Source organism: Pan paniscus, chromosome X, assembly GCF_029289425.2.
Source record: "Pan paniscus chromosome X, NHGRI_mPanPan1-v2.0_pri, whole genome shotgun sequence".
Classification (NCBI taxonomy): Eukaryota; Metazoa; Chordata; class Mammalia; order Primates; family Hominidae; genus Pan; species Pan paniscus.
Genome location: NC_073272.2, coordinates 83,618,497 through 83,638,857, shown reverse-complemented (window position 1 = coordinate 83,638,857; position 20,361 = coordinate 83,618,497). Strand labels below are relative to the sequence as shown.

Sequence of the window (20,361 nt, the reverse complement as noted above, 5' to 3'; positions counted from 1 at the left end):
TTTCTTAGCTTATAGGTGCATACAGATATATTATACTTTAATATAGTCCCCAAATGTCAGCTACAAAGCATATATATTTGCATTAAAAAAGGTTGTTTACTTTTTTAAAAAAGGACCTCTTTCAAATAGGGAAATTCACTTCCATAGCCGATTGATTTTAATTTAATTTTTATTTTCAGTAAACATTTATAAATTACCATCACTATTTAAAAGGGTCTGGTGAAATACTATTTTGATGTATAAGAAACATCTTATATACTTTCAAAATCAGTTATTCTTCATTTCTTGTTGATTTGCTGGTGGTTCCTAACACCTACAATTAAAATTTCTTTGGTCCCTTGAGATAGTGAATGCCTGACTACCTATATTCCATGGAAGTTATTTTAGCTGCCATGAAGTCTAGCTCATTTGGGACCATACTCTTGTTCACTTTGGCTTCAATCACCATTGACTAATCAGTTAATTGAAGAGTGAATAGATTGAGAACATTCTTGGCATCCAGGCTAAAATTAGTATGCTATAATGGAATGCTACCAAGATTTATAGACATTGTGATTAAGTAGTCATGTAAAGTTAAATTCTGTGGGTCTTAGTTTTCTTCTTTATACAGTCAGAGAGTTCGATAAGATATCCCTTCCAACTCTGTTATTTTGTGATATACATCTGTCATCCTAGCTATTGTGCTTCTGTAGGGACTAGTATTAATTACAGCTCACTTGAATGTAGTCATCACAGCTGAGTGGAGTCCTGCATCAAGGGGAAGAACCACTCACTGGGTGGCTTTCTTTCTGCTTCACCCAGGTGGTACGAAATCTGGCATATAATTTATGTATAAAATTTCAGTAAACGGGCCATAGCCTGGAAACATTTGTTGGGGCTCTGCAGATTTTGTTGGTCTTTGCCAGTTTCTTTTTCATTGATGTGGTTAGTTGGCCATTTAAACATTTAAAATAGTATAGTGAAATACTATTTAAAAAAGCTCTTGAGGTCACGTTTTTTGGTCATGCCCCACAATTTACAAGGTTTATTTTGACTTTTCCTGCCTCTACCTCATTAGTCACAGTCCATTGAAGGGTCTTGAGACTGTTGTTAACAATTTTATTATATTGCTACCAAGCTGGAAGGGAAGGCTGAAGCATAGATTTCTTTTTACATTTTATTTACATGAAATTATGTAGTAGGGAAGGTGGTGGTGCATCTGTATGTGCTGTATGTGTTAGAAAACAGGGAAATAAGGATACTGGTAGCCCATAAAACTCTCTGCTACATTGAGGAAGTTGGGTATATTATTTCTATTATGACTTCTGATTTTAAATGAAACTAATCAGAAGATGTTGAAAATGGATTCAAGTATTGTTTGGATTTCTTTTTACAGGATGAAGGAGTTGTTAAAGAAATCCCTATTACTCATCATGTTAAGGAAGGCTATGAGAAAGCAGATCCTGCACAGTTTGAGTTGCTCAAGGTTCTTGGTCAGGGGTCATTTGGAAAGGTAATGAATAATTTTTTTCCCCATTTGTTCCTCTTCTAAACATTTAGCAAAAAAAGTGAACACATACGTAGAAATCTGATTAATGAGTCGTTTCTAAACTTCTGAACGGGATGCTCACAAAGGTAATTCTTTAATTTTATTCCTTTCATTTCTGTTGTACTTTTATTACCATTTCTTTGTACTTCTCTGTAACAATCAAGGTTTTCCAATTCCCTAGGCTTACTGATTTCTCGAGGGAAAAATATAGCATACTCTTTATTAGCTGCCTAAATCAAAGTAGCTTGATTTTTGTAAAAAATGGTATTCCTATCTCCTTGTTCCCATGCTGGCATGAATACAGCTTGTTTTCTCCTGGTGATTTAATCTACATTTGTTAGCTATGACACAGAAATCAGAATTTATGTCTTAATTCATGTATGAATTCGTCTGTCATCTGTTAAAGTAGAACAAGGGTGTGTAAAGTAGAACAAGGGTAGTTACTGGGTGATATGTGGTTTATTTAAGTCTTCAGAGAGCTTACATTTCAAGGCAGAAAGCAAAATTGAGTAAGAATAACTATTATAGTCATTACTAACGTTGTTTATTAAGCACTTAATAACATGGTTTTAGAAAAGAAGTGTATAGGTCTGGTTCCTGACCTTTATATACCTAACATCTAATACATGAAAATTATTGCATACACATAGTGAGAGCCTTTAGAAAAACAGCAATTTAGAAAAACCGCAATTTAAGGGGAGAAAGATAAAGAGAAACTACTAATTTCAAGTGGCTGAGATTTAGTTTTAAAGGGGAAAAATAAGGCAACTGAGCATAGGTTATTTATAGTGCTCTGGAACATTTTAAAATAAAGACATTTTTATTTTATTGGGTTTTAGAAATGGGGTCTTGCTCTGTCACCCAGGCTGTAGTGCAGTGGCATGATTGTAGTTCACTGTAGCCTTGATCTCCTGGGCTCAAGTGATCCTCCATCCCCAGCTTCTCAAGGAGCTGATACTACAGGCGTGCACCACCACACCAAGCTAATTAAAAAAAAAAATTTCTGGACACAAGGTTTTGCTGTGTTGCTCAGGCTGGTCTCGAACTCCTAGCCTTAAGTGATCTTCCCATGTTAGCCTCCCAAGGAAAGACATTTATTGAACGCTCAGTGTGTTCACAACAATGTATAAGCAGTATTAGTGACTATAAAATAGATGTCATCTTAAAGTAACCTGATATTTATGCATTATAGAATATAACATGTGAAATATAAAGAAACATTTTCAGGACACAAAAAAGACAAACTGAGATGAATTATGGCTTGGCAGTGAATTGGTACAGGAGATATATAAGACAGGGAGATAGGACTTGAACAGTGTTCTGAGGAGAGAAAAACTAGAAGGAACTGTTAATAGATTGGTGGTGGTGGTGGTGGTGATGATGATGATGTTGGTGGGGAGTGTTTATAGAACTGATCTGTAGAGTAGGCATGTATATTATATACAACTTTATTTTAAAGTTTTTAAAAGTGTAATATTCTTTTAGCTATTTTGCACTTTATAGCTATTTTTATGGTGTTAATTTTAGAAGAACAGAGATGAAGTTATTTTATATTCCAGATGTATAAATGCTTAAATATTTGACTTAAATAAAATCTCACCAGGCAAACATTTCAAGCTATTAAAATTACCTGCTTTGTCTTTTGATGTATGTATTTACTCATATATGCTTTTGTTTATCTCCAGCTTTGTTCCAGAAAGGATTTAAGGCTTTCATAGATGAATATTAAATAAAATTAAAAATAAGTAGTGAAGATGATGGAAACAGAAAGCTCAGAGCAGGAAAGATTAGATGAAGCCAGGAGTACACTCTGTTCACAAAAGCATGACATAAGGGTCTGTAAGTCCTTTTCTAGTAGGTCAAAAATTAGACTTAAGTTTTCTAGCAGCCATTATAAAGAAGCTAATATATTTGAGTGTATTATAATTGACAGTATTTTAAAGGTGGAAACGGATTAAACAGACCAGAGAAATTTCTCTCATGGGTTTTCGTAAAGAAAATACTGTATAACATAATGAAATATATTCAATAACATCATGTTAAATATAGCAACATGCTGAAAAGTTGTCAATGTAGTGCTTAAATTCAGGGAAATCTCAGCTTTGTCTGTGCTGGGATTTAGTTTTAAGAAGAATATCATTGAAACCTTTTAATTCCTAATATTAAAGTACAAAATAGTGATCTTTATGTAGTTCATCAACCAAAGAAATATTAAGGAGGTGGCTTTTTTTTCCCCCTAGGATATGAACATACTTGCTTGTCAGTGTTACATCATTTGCGGAGGCATTGTGTAGGTGTGACTTGTTATATGCTGAACCTATTCAGGAATTTGGCCAAGGCTGTGAATCAGATAAGTGTAGGAGCAATTCCAAGAGACTTTGAGCTGCAGAGTCTTAAGTTTTTCTTCAAAAGTTCCGTTGTTAAAATGCAGTAAATGGGATTTTAGCCCATATAAAGCCTTATAACATTAAATGTTTTTATTGTCTATTTAACAGTGGGGGAACCCTGCTAAAGTCAACTTAAAATTGTAGTTTAAGGAAGCATGCATTATTATCATGAAAGGTGCATATACAATTCTGTCCTAAGCACACCAAGTATAATGCTATTAATGATCATTAATGTATGGGTTGAAAGGTATACTAAACAACTTACATTAATTATTTTAAAACACAATTAAACACATGAAAATACCTTTGAAATTGTCTGATTAGTCGTCCTTATATATCATGTGCCAAATAATATTTATATAAAACATACATTTTAATATTTGTGGATTATAAAAAAATACTTTTGCTTTTGTGATAGTAAAGACTTTAAGTACAGGACTTAACAATGAATTTTTGAAAATATCGAATACTTGTACTCTTAAATAAGTGATCAACTCTCAAGTGATAGTTTTTAAAAACATATACTTACATCTTAAAATTTCCTGAAGTTGGTTCTTTCTCTTCAAACAGCATTTAAATATGTGTGATCTTCTGGTTCACTGCAGTTACTGAATATTCTTATAGGAAAATATAAACGTCCATGTGATTGGGAGAAAATTATATTGGAGTATCTCACCCATTCTTTTGGACAATTTCCCATGATTGGATTAGGGTGACTGAAAAGAAGCCTCTTATCAATATAGATACGTTTTTAGGTCCACTAGTTTGAAGCCATGCAACAACTTTTTTACTTTAATTATTTCTTTAAGCATCCTATCCTCAAATACAGTCATGTTCTGAGGTACTGGGAGTTAGGACTTTAACATATTAACTTTGAGGGGACATAATTTAGCCCATGGCGTACTTGTATCTGTTTCTTTAAAGGGCATGATGTTTCTGACAAATTTCTCTGTCCTCAAGTTCACAGTTTATTTCTGTATCCCCCAGTGTCCAGCACAGTGTCTGATACAGAATATGTGCTTAATGACTGTTAATTTGTTGATTGAATAACTAATGAGTACATATATAGGAAGATAAGGTGATATAGCACAACTTTATTATACCAGGATAGGGAAATTTTTCAAGGATGATTTAGGAAAAAAGAAATAGATCACAGATAAGTTAAGTACATTATCACCTTATTTCAAGTTAGGTTGTTACTACTGTCAAGCTTTTGGAATGGTGCAGAACCTGAAGAAAGTGAGGTGGAAGGAGGAGGGAGAGTTTCAGATGACAAAGAAGGACATTATAATAGTAAAAATCAATAAACATAGCCTTGGGAAGGTTGAGAAATGTTAGGCAATAGATAAGAATGGGATGGAAAAAGAACTACTTTTGTAGTTGATTTTGGGAAGGGGGCAGTGAGATACGATATTTTCTCATGCTAGGAAAGTCACTCATAAGACCTGAAAAAAAAGAAAAAACAGATCAGATGTTAAACAGGTTACTTCTCTAGACTGCGAATGATGGATCCTATTAAATGCCATATTGGGATACTAGTGAATATTAGAAGAACTAGGGGAAACAATGGCTCCTTTATGCAACAGTGTTTTCAGAAAGCCTAGACTCTTTCTTTCTTCCTTGCTTGCCTCTTCTCACTCTTCGTATTCCATTCTTTACAATCCCACTAAGGGCTATGTTTTGTAAGAGTGGTTCTGAAATTGTGGTCTCCGTACCCCTGGACAATCCCAAGACTTTTCAGGGAGTCCTCAAGTCAAAGCTACTTCACAGTCATCCTAAGATATTGTTTGTACAACTGCTGGCATGTTGGCCAATCAAGGCAGTGACTTCAAATGGTACCAGTAGTCATTGTAGTCTTCATTTTCTTACATATGCAGTTTAAGAATGTCCTTGATGAGACATTAACAATTATTACATTTATTAAATCTCAATCCTTGAATACCCTTCTTTTGAATAATATGCGATGAAATAGGAAGTACATGTGAAGCCCCTTAGCCACGTAACAAAATAGAATGGTTGTCTCAAGGCAGAGGACTTGTGCAAATTTTTTGAGTTGTGAGCTGAACCAACCACTGTTTTTATGGATCACCACTTTTCCTTGAAAGGACAATAAACTGTGGTTACCTAAATATGCTTATTTCGTAGGTGTTTTCTCAAAAATGAGTGGAGTGAGCCTGTTCATAGATAAACAACTGATACTCTTTTTGTCAATGGTAGAATCTGAGCTTTCCAGCAAATAATTGAATTTAGGCAAATGTATATTTGCCACATTGACGTCATTTTCTTGATGCAGCTGTACTTATTTTTATTATGCTTCCCTTCATTGCACTTCACAGATATCCTTCACTTCATTGCACTTCACAGATATGTATGTGTGTATATATATGTATATGTGTGTGTGTATATATATATCTCTATATATATCCTATATATCTATATCTCCATATATCCTATATATCTATATATATCTATCCTATATATATCTATCCTCTATATATCTATCCTCTATATATCTATCCTCTATATATATATATCCTCTCTATATATCCTCTCTCTATATATCCTCTCTATATATATCCTCTATATATATATCCTATATATATCCTCTATATATATATCCTATATATATCCTCTCTATATATATATCCTATATATATCCTCTATATATATATCCTATATATATCCTCTATATATATATCCTATATATATATTCTCTATATAGTCCGTGTCTCATATTTTGGTAATTCTTGCAGTGTTTCAAATGTTTTCCTTACTGTTATATCTGTTATGGTTCTTTGTGGTCTGTGATCTTTGATGTTAGTGTTGTCATTCTTTCGGGGTGCCATGAACCACGCACACATAAGACAGTGAGCTTCATTGATAACTGGTGTGTGTGTTCTGGATATTTTACTGACCAGCTGTTTCCCCATCTCTCTCTGTCTCCTTGGGCCCCTCTATTCCCTGACCTGCAAGAATATTGAAATTGGTCTAAGTAATAACTCTATAGTGGCCTTGGAGTGTTCAAGGGAAGGGAAGTGTTCTGCATTTGTCACTTTAAATCAAAAGCTACAAATTATTAAGCTTGGTGAGGAAGGCATGTCAAAATCTGAGGTAGGCTAAAAGCTAAGGTTCTTGTGCCAAACAGCCAAGTTGTGAATGCAAAGGAATGTTCTTGAAAGAAATTAAAATTGCTACTCCAGTGAACATATAAATAAGAAGAAAGTGAAACAGCCTTATTACTGATATGGAGAAAGTTTTAGTGGTCTAAATAGAAGATCAAAGCAGCCACAACACTCCCTCTAGCCAAAGCCTAATCTAGAGCAATTCCCTAGATCTCTTTAATTCTGTGAAGGCTGAGAGAGGTGAGGAAGCTGCACAAGAAAAGTTTGAAGCCAGCAGGGGTTGGCTCATGAAGAGAAAAAGGAAAGAAGCCATTTTCGTAACATAAAAGTGTAAGGTAATGCTACAGATGCTGATGTAAAAGCTGTAGCAGGTTAGTCAGAAGATCTAGCTAAAGTAACTCTTGAAGGTGGTTACACTAAGCAACAGGTTTTAATTGTAGAAGAAACAGCCTTCTGTTGGAAGAAGATGCCATCTAGCCTTTCATAGCTAGAGCGAAGTCAGCGCCTAGCTTCATAGCTTGGAAGGACAGGCTGACTCTCTTGATAGAAGCTAGTGATCCTGGAACTTTTAAGTTGAAGCCAATGCTCATTTGCCATTCCAAAAATTCTAGGGCCTTTAAAAATTATGTTAAATCTACTATGCCTATGCTCTATAAATAGAACAACAAAGCCTGAATGACAGCACATCTGTTTATAGCATGGTGTGCTAAGTATTTTAAGCCCACTGTTGAGACCTACTGTTCAGGGAAAAAAAAAGACATTTCTCAAAATATTACTGCTCATTGGCAATACTCCTAGTTACCCAAGAGCCCTGATAGAGATGTACAAGGAGATTAATATTGTTTTCATGCTTGCTATTACAGTATCCATTCTGCAGCCCATGAAACAAAGAATAATTTTGACTTTCAAGCCCTATTATTTAAGAAATACATTTTGTAAGGCTATAGTTGCTGTAGATGGTGATTGCTCTGATGAATCTGGGCAAAGCAAATTGAAAACCTCTGGAAAGGACTTGCTATTCTAGATGTCATTAAGAACATTTGTGATTCATGGGAGGAAGTCAAAATATCAACATTAACAGGAGTTTGGAAGAAGTTGATTCTAACCCTTATGGATGACTTGGAGGGGCTCAAGACATCATTGGAGGAAATCACTGAAAATGTGGTGGAAATAGCAAGACAATTAGAATTAGAAGTGGAACTAAAGATGTGACGGAAGTGCTGCAGTCTCATGATAAAACTTGAATGGATGAGGAGTTGCTCCTTGTGGATGAGCAAAGAAAATAGTTTTTTTGAGGTGAAATCTACTTCTGGTGAAGATGCTATGAACATTGTTGAAATGACAGTAAAGGCTTTAGAATATTACGTAGACTTCTTTAATAAAGCAGTGGTAGGATTTGAGAGGATTGAGTTCACTTTTGAAAGAGATTCTACTGTGTATAAAATGCTATCAAACACCATCAAATTCTATAGAAAATTATTTCATGAAAGGAAGTCAATCTGTGCAACAAACTTCATCATTGTCTTATTTTAGGAAATTGCCACAGCCACCCTAACCTTCAGCAGCCACCACCCTGATCACTCAGCAGCCATCAACATTGAGGCAAGACCCTCCACCAGCAATAAGATTATATCTCACTGAAGACTCAGATGATCATTAGCATTTTTTAGCAATAAAGCATATTTAATTAAGGTATATAGGGTCATAATATTTGTTTGCTCTTTATTAAGGTAACAAAAAGTGGGCCTGGGTCTTAAAAGGAGGTATGTAGCTCAAGTTTGTCTTTCATTATGTTGTTTATCTCTTACATCACAAAATTCTCAAAGTTCAGTACCAGGTCATCTATTTTAAAAATTTTCCTTTCTATAGTAGTATTTATATGCATTATGATTTATTAAATCATAACAGTTTTTTTGATTAAAAACTAAATTAAATCTAAGAAAAGTGAGAAAATAATAATGTAAATTATAGAATAATTTATAGGAGAAGGTATAACTTTTTTCATTTATTTTTTTAAATTGACAAATAGTTGTACATATTCGTGGGGTACATAGTGAAGTTTCAATACGTATAATGTATGGGGATCAGATCAGGGTAATTTTGCATCCTTCGACAAATCTCTCACTATCTCTCCCTTCCCTCTATGGGAAGGCATATGTTTATAAAATTAGAGAAAATGCAAGGATATAAGTGTATGCTGGTGTGTTTGTGTAGAGCAAGAATGACTAGAAATGTGAATTTTCCTTTATTTTTTGTTCAATTTTCTATTAGGTTTTTCTTGTTAGGAAGAAGACCGGTCCTGATGCTGGGCAGCTCTATGCAATGAAGGTGTTAAAAAAAGCCTCTTTAAAAGGTAGAAAATTAGAAAGTTTATTAAAATAGAATTTGACAAAGCGTATTTTAAGAAATATGCTGCGTATTACTTGCATAAGGTGAATAGATGTAGCTATTTTTAACATTGGTATTTGTGGCAGTTTTTCTAGCCTGTAGGTAATATTACTAGATTTGATATTGGCATATGCCTTAACTTAGTGAGAGTGCACCCCCGTAAAAATTTGATGCTAGAAAAAGTGACATATTTCATTTAATTTAAACTTATTAACTTAATTAGGATATATTCTTTCAAGATTCTTGGTTTTTCCTTTTCTATCTGTGTCAGTATTAGATATTGAGAAAGCACAACCATTTGCACACACTATCTTTTAGGGTGTGATAAAAATACCGCTTATGATCAGTTTTAATCAGTAAACTCATTTGAACAATTAAAAGAGATTAATAGGCCGGGCATGGTGGCTCACACCTATAATCCCAGCAGTTTGAGAGGCTGAGGTGGGCTGAACCCTTGAGCCCAGCCCAGGAGTTCAAGACCAGCCTGAGTAACCTGGTGAAACCCTGTCTCTACAAAAATTACAAAAATGAGCCAGGTGTAGTGGCATGCACCTGTAGTTCCAGCTGCTCGGGAAGCTGAGATGGGAGGATTGCTTGAGCCTGGGAGGTGGAGGTTGCAGTGAGCTGAGATTGTGCCACTGCAGTCCAGCCTGGACAAGAGAGCAATACCCTGTCTCAACAACAACAACAACAAAAGATGAACACATAATAAATGCATATTAGCTACATACCTATTTATGCCACCTTAACCTGTCTCTAGATGTAATGAATATTTTTGCTTTCTGAGAATATGGTCATTATCTAGGAATATGAAAACTGCAAATTTCGGCATTTAGGAAGTTACGTTTTGTATTTTTATATTTGTTGTTTGGTAAATTATTGATGGACTCTTAACTGAAATGATGTAAGAGAGTAATATATTGTACCTTTATGTAATTTTTAGTTCGAGACAGAGTTCGGACAAAGATGGAGAGGGATATACTGGTGGAAGTAAATCATCCATTTATTGTCAAATTGCACTATGGTATGTCATCTTTTTTTATTCTTTTATTTATTTTAATCCTTATTTATTAATATGGAAATAGAGAATTATGATTTCCTTTCACACAATACTATAACAGGAAATAAATACTTTAGACTTAGTATATTGAGCTATGTAAAATGTATTTGTCTGAAATAAATATCAGTATTTAGTTATTAGTTATATGTCCTTCATTTTTCTAAGTTGATTAACTTGTTTAAAGTAACAAGATAGTGTTTTTCACTTACCTGTCTGGTAGTATTTATGTACTTTGCTAGGCTGTAACTTCATAATCTTAGACTATAAACTATTGTGATAATTTACGTAAAACATTCAGTTGCTTGTTCATAATGACCACACTTATCTGTTTCCTGGTTATATTCCAGAGGACCATGTAGTTATGTTAGTCTACTTGAGTTATTTTTTTATACTTAATGGGAGAGGACTACCAGTAAGAAGCAGTAGATGTAATGGAAAGAACATGAGCTTTGGAGTTAGACATTTCTGAATTTGAATCATGGCTCCATTGCTAATTTAACATATGGTTGAGATCAACTCTATTTATCTATCGTCTATCTATCTCTGATATAGTGTACTTTGTGACTTCCATTTTTCTATATTTAAAAAAGTAGCAGCTGTTGATTTTATTCTTAGTGTAATTTTGACAAATAATACATTAAATATATACCCAGTTATCACTATTAAAATTCCATAAGAAATTTCCACCCATTATTCTTTTACTCCTTGTTATACTAACAGAATAAAAAAAGTAACATCTAAAGACCTTCCCGTATCTGTAGTAGGTCCATCAGTAAACACTTATTGTGTGCAAAAATACTGTATTAAATTCAGTGGGCTATAGAAGTGAAACACTTTTTGACCTCAAGAAATTTTTAACCTATAGAGAACACAGAGATGTAAAGAAATTAATTGCATAAATCAAAATGGAATAAGTACTATTAAGGAGGTATAAATATAATAAGATCTGAAAAGTAGCAGCAAGTAATTTCAATAAAGAAGAGGTTGAGGAAGCTGTTGAAAAATGTGAAAAGGGGGAAATCCTGGAAAGTTTAATAGAGGAAGTGGCATTTTTCTTCAGCTTTATAGAATTTGTAGATTTTCAGTAGGTTTGATAGGCTAAGTTTAGGCAATTGCAGTATAACATGCTTCATAAATTAGGAAATTTTTGGTGGTAGAAGTTCTGTGTAAAGCCACATTCAAGGGTGATTATGTTCTGGGAAGGGGTTTATAGCTATTTCTACACTGGATTAAACACTGGGTTTAATTTTGAGATGTTATCCATTAATGGACCATGTGAGTAAATACTGTAAAATTCTAAACATATATTAATTTAAAAGCATACTAAGCTTTTTAAGCCTTTGAGATTATCCTGTTACTATATTCTAATTTTTAATTAGCCTTTCAGACTGAAGGGAAACTGTACTTAATACTGGATTTTCTCAGGGGAGGAGATGTTTTCACAAGATTATCCAAAGAGGTAAGTATCTGTACATTTTTACTGTATTTTCTTAAAACAAAACTAAGAAAAATCACTTTTGTTCTTCCGCTAATTACATTTTTCCTATTGAAATTTTAAATGGTAACTACTCTGTTTCATTGCATAGTATTTGGTAATGTGCCTGTTAATGGCATTTTCTATCATCTCAATGTGCTACTCATTATTTTCTTAGGCAAAAGAACAATATGAATAACTGGATAAAGTAGATACGGGCAAGCCTAGGACTTTGGCTACTCAAGCTACCTAAACACCTCTGGGAGTAGTGTTTATTCATTTTAAAATAGCTTTATGGAGGTATAATTGACATACAATAAACTGTACATACTAAAGTATACAATTTCATAAGTTTTTACATTTGTATATAACTGTGAAACCATCATTACAATAAGAATAATTAGCATATCTGTCATTCCCGAAAGTTTTCTTGTGTCCCTTTGTGATGCCGTCCTCCTGCCCTAACCCTACTGAATCTGCTTTCTGTCACTATTTGGTTTGTACTTTCTAGGAGTTTATATAAATGGAATCATATAGTATATTCATTTTTTTTGTCTGGCTTAACATAAGTACTTTGAGATTCATCTATGTTGTATGTACTAATAGTTTATTCATTTTTATTGATGGGTAGTATTACTGATTGTATGGATACATCATGATTTGTTTATCATTCACTTGTTGATGGATTTTTGGGTCATTGCAGTTTTTGATATTACTAATAAAACTGCTATAAGCATTCATGTACAAGTGATTGTATCATATGTTTTCATTTCTCATGGGTAAATACCTAAGAGTATAATGACTGGGTCATGTGCTAGGTATATGTTTAACTTTTAAAGACACTGCCAAACTGTTTTCCAAGGTGATTATATAAATTTTACATTCCCACCAGCAGCATAAGAGAGTTTCAGTTGCTCCACATCCTTGCCAACATTTGGTATGGTCAGTCTTTTAAAATTTTTGAACATTAGATTAGTTTTTAGTGGTATCCCATTGTGGTTTTGAATTACATCACACTAATGACTAATGACATTGAGCATCTTTTCATGAGCTCATTTGCCATCTATCCTCTTGGTAAAATGTCTGTTTAAATTTTTAGCCTGTTTTTTTATTGGATTGTTTGTTTTCTTATTGAGTTTTGAGAGTTCTTCATATATTTTGGATGTAAGTCCTTGATCATATATGTTATCTGGAAATATTTTCTTCTGGTCTATAGTTTGTCTTTTCATTCTCTTAACAGTGTATTGAAAAGCAGAAGTTCTTAATTTTGGTGAAGTCTGATTTATAGGATTTTTTCCCTTTATTAATTGTGTTTTTAGTGTCCTTTGTAAGGAATATCTGCCTAATCACAGCTAAAGATTTTCTCTTATGTTTTCTAGAGGTTTTGTAGTTTGCATTTTACATCTAGATTTAGGATCCGTTTTGAGTTCATTTTAGTATATGGTTACAGGTATGTGCAGAAGTCCTTTTCATTTGTTCACATAGATAGCCAGTTGTTATAGCATCATTATTGGAAAAGTCTGTCTTTTCTTCACTGAATTACCTTACGTTTTTCTTGAAAACCAGTTGATCATATATATGAAGGCCTATTTCTGGATACTCTGTTCTGTTCATTGATCCATTTGTCTATCTTTATGACAATACCACACTGCCTGAATTACTGTACCTTTATAATATGTCTTGAAGTGAGGCAGTGCAAATCCTTGAGCTTTGCTTTTCTTTTTGAAAGTTTGGCTCTTCTAGGTCCTTTGCATTTCCATATCAATTTTAAAATCGGCTTTTCACTTTGTACAAAAATGTCCTGCTGGGATATTGTTTGGAATTTTATTGAATGTATAGGTCAATTTGCAGATAAGTTACATTTTAGTAATATTGAGTCTTTTAATTGATGAACATGGTATCTTTCTCAATTTATTTAGGTCATCTTTAATTTCTCTCAGTATTGTTTTCAGTGTAATTCTTGCAATTCTTTTGTCAGATTTACCTCTAAGTAAATCCTGTTTTTAATGTTATTGTAAATAGAATTGACTTCCTAATTTCAATTTTAAATTGGATGGAAACACAACCGATTTTTTGTGTATTGAGCTTGTTTCCCACAGTCTAGCCAAACTTAATACTTCTAGCAGCTTTTAGAAATAGATTTCAAAGGTTGAGAAAGTTTTCTGTAACTATTTTTGAGAGTTTTATAAAAAATCAGGAATCAATTTCAGATTTATTCAAATGCTTTTTCTTCATTTATTGAGATTATAATTTTTTTTAGTCTTACTGTGGTGAATTACATCGATTGATAGTCAGATGTTGAACCAACCTTGCATTTATGGATGAACCCCACTTAGTCTTGATGTATTACCCTTTTTATAAATTGTTGGATGATATTTGCTGAATATTTAAGAATTTTTGCATCTATTTTTATGAGGGATATTTATGATTTTCTTGTATTATTATGTCTATTTTTGGTAATAGAGTAATTCTGACTCCATAGAATGAGTTGGGTGTAGTTTTTGCCTCTTTAACTTTCTGGGAAAGTTTATGTAGATTCAATGATAAATTGCCCTTAAATGATTGATAGAATTCACCAGTGAAGGCATCTGAACCTGAAGTTTTTCTTATAGGAAAGTATTTAACTCCAAAATCAATTTATGTAATAGACTTGGGTTATTTATTTTTGAGTGAGCTTTGCTAACTTGTGTCTTTTAAGGAATTTGTCTATTTCATCAAAGTTATGAAATTTATCGGCATAAAAATGTTCATAATATTCCCTTATTGTCCTTTTTGTAGTTGTGGAATTGTTAGTGATGTCACTGCTCTCACTTTTGATGTTGGTAATTCATGTTTGCTCTGTTTTTGTTCTGCTTAGCTTCACTAGAGATTTATCAATTTTATTACTCTCAAAGAAACAGCTTTTGGTTTCATTGATTTTTCTGTATTCTATTTCTGTTCTATTACATTGTTTTCTGCTTTAATCTTTTTTACTGCTTATTTTATGTATTAGCTTTTCTTTTTCTGGTTTTTAAGATGGGAGCTGAAGTTATTGATTTGAGGCCTTTCTTTTCTAATAATGTAGGTGTTTAGTGTTATAAATTCCCCTCTGAATACTGCTTTAGGGTCATCTCACAAGTTTTGATATGCGTCATTTTTATTTTCTCTCAGTTCAATGTACTTTATGATTTCCTTTCTATTTCTTTGACCCATTGATATTTAGAAGTCTGCTTAATTTACAAATATTTGGGCATTCTTCCACATATCTTTCTATTGTTGATTTCTACTGTAATGTTCTTGTGGTCATAAAGCATACTTTGTATGACTTTAATTCTTTTAAACTTATATTTGCTTTATGCTTCAGAATATCGTGTATCTTGGTAAATGTTCCATGTCCACCTGAGAAGAATGTGTATTCTGCTATTTTTGGGTGGTGGAAGGTTCTATAAATGTGGACTGGATCAAGTTGTTTGATAGTGATATTAAATTGCCTATATTCTTTCTAATTTTCTGCCTATTCTACAAATTTTTGAGACAAGGATTGACACCTTTTTACTTTAATTATGAATTTGTATATTTCTTCTTGAATTTCTGTTAGTTTTTGTTTCATATATTTCAAAGTTCTGTTATTAGGTACATAAACCTTTAGATTTATTATTCCCTCTTGATGAATAGACCCCTTCATCGTTATGAGATGACATGACTGACTTTATCCCTGGTAATGTTCTTTTCTTCAAAATCTTATTTGATACTAACATGGTCACACCAACTATTTTCTAAAAAAGTAGTGTTAGTTTGGTATATCTTTTTCCATATTTTAACTTCAGCCTATGTGTGTCTTTATATTTTAATGTGTGGTACTTAAGGAAGCATAGTTTCCTTGTTTTTTAATCCAATCTGAGAGTCCACGTCTTTTAATTGGGATATTAGACCTGTTACATTTAATATGATTATTTTTGTAGTTCTATTTAAATCTACTATCTTGCTATTTGGGATTTTTTTTGTCCCATTTGTTCTTTGTTCTTGTTTCCCTCTTCTCCTGGCTTCTTTTTAATTACTTTTTTTTTTTTTTACAATTTCATTTTTATCTCTGCTGTTGTCTTGTAAATATTATACATAACACTTTGTTGTGTAATTTAATAGTTACCTTAGGATTTGTAGTATAAGTTTTAACTCAGAGATCAGGAAAATATGGTCTTCAGGCTAAATTTGGCCAGTTATTTTTCTTTGTAAATAAAGTTTTATTGGAACACAGACATACTCATTTGTTTAAGTATTGTCTGTGCCTTATTTTGTACTTCAATGGAATCATACTTGCATAGTCATTTTTACTGGATAGCAGGCATGGTGGATTTAATTTTCTTACATGCTAGATACCTTTATTTTCATATAAATAGTATTTAGCTTTTTTCTAGGATGCAGTTCATTTTCTTGTAAACACTTTGATCATTTTGGGCCTTGTATTTAAGCTTTGTCATGTGGGACTAGGGAAGCATTTAGTTTAAGATTAATTTTTCCTCAGTATGAAGCATGTGCTTTCTTATACTCTAACAAACACTCTTTGAATTATGAGGCTTTTCACTCTAACTTTTGGGAAGAGGAGCTATCTCAGTCCTTTGTGAGCTGAGTGGGTTCTTTCTTTTAATCTTTTAAGGTTTTTCTTTTCCTGGGCTTGGGCTTGGGTAGTTTCCTCAGATCCATGTTTGACTATATATATATATATAAAATATGTTTTTTTTTTTTTTTTTGAGATGGAGTCTCAGTCTATTGCCCCGGCTGGAGTGCAGTAGCGTGATCTCAGCTCACTGCAACCTCTGCCTCCCGGGTTCAAGTGATTCTCCTGCCTCAGCCTCCTGCATAGCTGGGACTACAGGTGCACAGTTAGCCCGGCTAATTCTTGTATTTTTAGTAGAGATGGGGTTTCACCATGTTGGCTAGGCTGATCTCAAGCTCCTGACCTCAAGTGATCTGCCTGCCTTGGCCTCCCAAAATGCTGGGATTACAGGCATGATCCCCAGTGCCTGGCCCATGATTGACAATTTTTTATTAGATGGCAGACATTGTGACATTTAGCTTGTTAAGGTGATGAACATTTTTGTATTTCTGTAACTATTATTGATCTCTGTTCTGAGATATAAAACTAGTTTGATTATTATAGGTCTTTTAAAGTTCGTTAGATTGGACTAACACAGCTTTCAGTCGGGTTAATTTTGCTCCACTACTGAAGCAAAATCCTTCTGATTACTTTATCTGATGTCCTTTGAATTATGAGATTTTCTGCTCTGGCTGAAGGCAACAGGAACTATTCCTGGCCCATCGTGAGTTCATCGACTGGTTCCTCTAACCCTTCGTTCTTTTCCTGGTTTAGGGTAATGTCCTCACTCATGTGCTGAGTATTTCTCCACTGAATACTTGAAGGAGACTGTCTGCATATCTACAGAGTTCTCTTTGTGCAATTTTCTCTTCTCTAATACTCCATCCTGTGAATTTTGTCCTCCTTCTCTAAGACTCTCTGTTCTGGCTTATCTACTCAGGAAGTCTTTCAGGCTCCACCTGACTTAGCCCTCCCTGTACTACCACTTGGAAACTCTTTCCAGGTAGTAAGCTAAGGCAGTTGTGGGGCATACGTCATTTGTCCCCTGTCTCTCAGTATTCAGTGTCCTTTGTTGCCTGATGTCCAATGTCTTAAAAGTATCATTTCATACGTTTTGTCCTGTGTTTTAGATTTTTCAGGCATGAGATTAAATCCTGTCTTTGTCTGCTTCATTTTTCTTTAAGTAGTAGTCTGGGAGTAGCATTTTAATTGGGTGATAGTAGTTCAATGTCTTACTTCCAGAATTTACAGTGTAGAATGTGGGAGAGCTACTGTTGATTCCCAGAGCTCTGGAACTTGCTGTGATAAAGGAACAGTGTGTTTCTGGTATGCTAGCCAGTGCTTAAGTGGCTAAGGTCTCTGGCTTATATCTGTCTACCTCCAGTGTAGAATGTGCCATGCGTGAGCATAGGGTGTGTTATTGGTATATTATTAACTATAGAACATAATTCAATATCTGAAAAGGATTGTCTAGGACCCCCTTCTAAGGAGGGTCTTTAAAGGACCTTGTTAAAAACTGGTACCAAGGCATAGAAGGACAACAGTATAATAAGGCTCCATTATTCATGATTTCTTGCGTTAGATTTTAGAAGTGTCACAAATATGTTTGAGAAATTCTTGTAGTCATTTCTAATTTTCTTTTAAACTCTTCAGACCTCCATTCTCGATGTGGGACTATCTAAACCCATACTAGCACAGAGATGCAGTCAGTAAGTTTTGATTCCTAAGTCTGGAATATTAGGTAAGAGCAAGCATTTTAAATGCGTTACCCAAAAGATGATAAATTAGTACATTGATTGAGCAGCCTTTTAAAAAATGATTCAATGGTTACTTCTGTAGACAGCTTATTAATAATTAGATGTTTGTTGGTTATACTTCACTTGTGTGTACAAAAAATTGTTAATCCAAAATGAGGACATGTTTTTATACCTTAGAAAAAGACTTTTTAAATACATTTTTATATGTTTTAAAGAATTTTATAATGTATGTCATTTGTATTTTAAAGGGAAAGATACCTACCCAAATTTCCCTTCCTCAAAATGTACACACACACACACACACACACACACACACACACAAATACACAGGTAAACAAACAGAACTCTTAAGCTGTGCTCTATTTTCCTTATTCAAGAAAATGTGGTAGAATGAATGGCTGATTATTGTAAAGCTGTCAGTTCTTCTAAAATTAATTTGTTGGCTTAACAAAATTCCAAATAAAGCCACAATAGGGATTTTTGTTTGTTTGATGTTGACAGAATTATTTTATAGTTTCCTTGGAAAAGTAAACAAATGCAAAGAAATAATATTTTTGTTTGTTTGTTTTTTGAGACAGGGTCTTGCTCTGTCCCCAGGCTGGAGTGCAGTGGCACTATCCTGGCTCATTGCAGCCTCAACCTCCCATGCTCAGGCAATCCTCATGCCTCCGCCTCCCGAATAGCTTGGACTACAGAAGCGTGCCCCACTATACCAGGCTATTTTTTTTTTTCAATAGAGATGGGATCTTGCTATGTTGCCTAGGCTGGTCTCAAACTCCTGGGCTCCAGTGATCCTCACGCGTTGGCCTCCCCAAATTCTCTTGTTTAAAACTTGGTAATGTGCATAAGCAAAACATTATAGTATCAACACAAGATTGGAAACATACTGTATAGCCCAAAAATATCCTGTTATAGATTACTTACCCTATATCATTATGATAAAGGAAGAATCACAAATTGTGGCAAAGAGGTTGTTCAATAAACAGTATTTGAGAAATTGCTTAAATATTTCCAAAAATCATTTTAAAATGCCATCTCTACCATATACAAAAATAAATCTTACTTACATAAAGAAGCTAAATCTTGAAAAACAATTACCCTATAATAAAATGCAGCTAGATATTTTGTTGACCATTGGATGGAGAATGTCTCCTTAAACATTAAAATAATGAAGGAAAAATCATACAGAAATCATCATACATTTGACTAGCAAAAATTAAGGATTACTGAACATCAAAAACTAGCACAAAATTGGATAAATATTTGCAGCTAATATGATAGAAAACTGACATTTTTAACATTTAAGTGACTTGTACCAATTGACAAAACAGTAAGTCAGTAATAGAAAATAGGCACAAACATTACTGATAATTCACAAAAAAGTAGAAAGACTACTAAACATGAAAAACAATGTTCAGCCTAAAAATCAAAACTTAAATTTAAAAAATAATGCCATTTTCACACGTCAAATTTGAAAAGGCTTTTTACAGGGTATATTCCATGCTATCAAGGATGTGGTAAGACAGATGCTTTCGTAAACTGCTGATGGGAGTGGAAATTACTATAACCTTTTTGGAAAATAATTTTATTGTGTATGTCAGGAATCTTGGACTATTTATGCTCCTTGACCCAGCATTCCATTTTTAAAAAAAATTCTTAATTCATTTTGAGAAAATGATCATAAATATCAGTAAGATGTACATATGCATATTGCAGAGTTATTTCAAATAGAGAAAAAATGGAAATAACCTAAATGTCAAGAAGGGGAATGTTTAGGTAAATTACAGTAAATTGGTATGGTTATATTGTGCAGCTATTGAAAACTATTTATAAATAAGTTTTAAAGACATAGAATGCTTATGATATAGTATTAACTGGGGATAAATGAGGTCACTAAATAGTACTTATACAGTAGTGTGATTTCAACTGTATTAAAATACACATAGACACATTCACACACAGATATGCACAAAAAATTTGAAAAGCAGATGACAAAATATTAAAAGTGCTTTACTCAAGAGTACTGGAGTTTAGGATAATTTTCATTTTGTAGGGGGGGCAATTTATGAGTA

At 33.5% G+C, this 20,361-nt stretch overlaps 1 protein-coding gene across 5 annotated transcripts in view; it reads left to right on the top strand.

Moving 5' to 3' along the window:
• RPS6KA6 (ribosomal protein S6 kinase A6) overlaps nucleotides 1–20,361 on the top strand; it is a 130,521-nt gene that overhangs the window by 30,066 nt on the left and 80,094 nt on the right. For all 5 annotated transcript variants that reach the window (XM_034949505.3, XM_008978143.5, XM_034949504.3 and 2 more), the window contains 4 exons: nucleotides 1,376–1,492; nucleotides 9,309–9,390; nucleotides 10,369–10,449; nucleotides 11,865–11,944. In XM_034949505.3, the coding sequence (XP_034805396.1) occupies nucleotides 1,376–1,492; nucleotides 9,309–9,390; nucleotides 10,369–10,449; nucleotides 11,865–11,944 (360 nt within the window). The remainder of the gene's footprint in view (nucleotides 1–1,375; nucleotides 1,493–9,308; nucleotides 9,391–10,368; nucleotides 10,450–11,864; nucleotides 11,945–20,361) is intronic.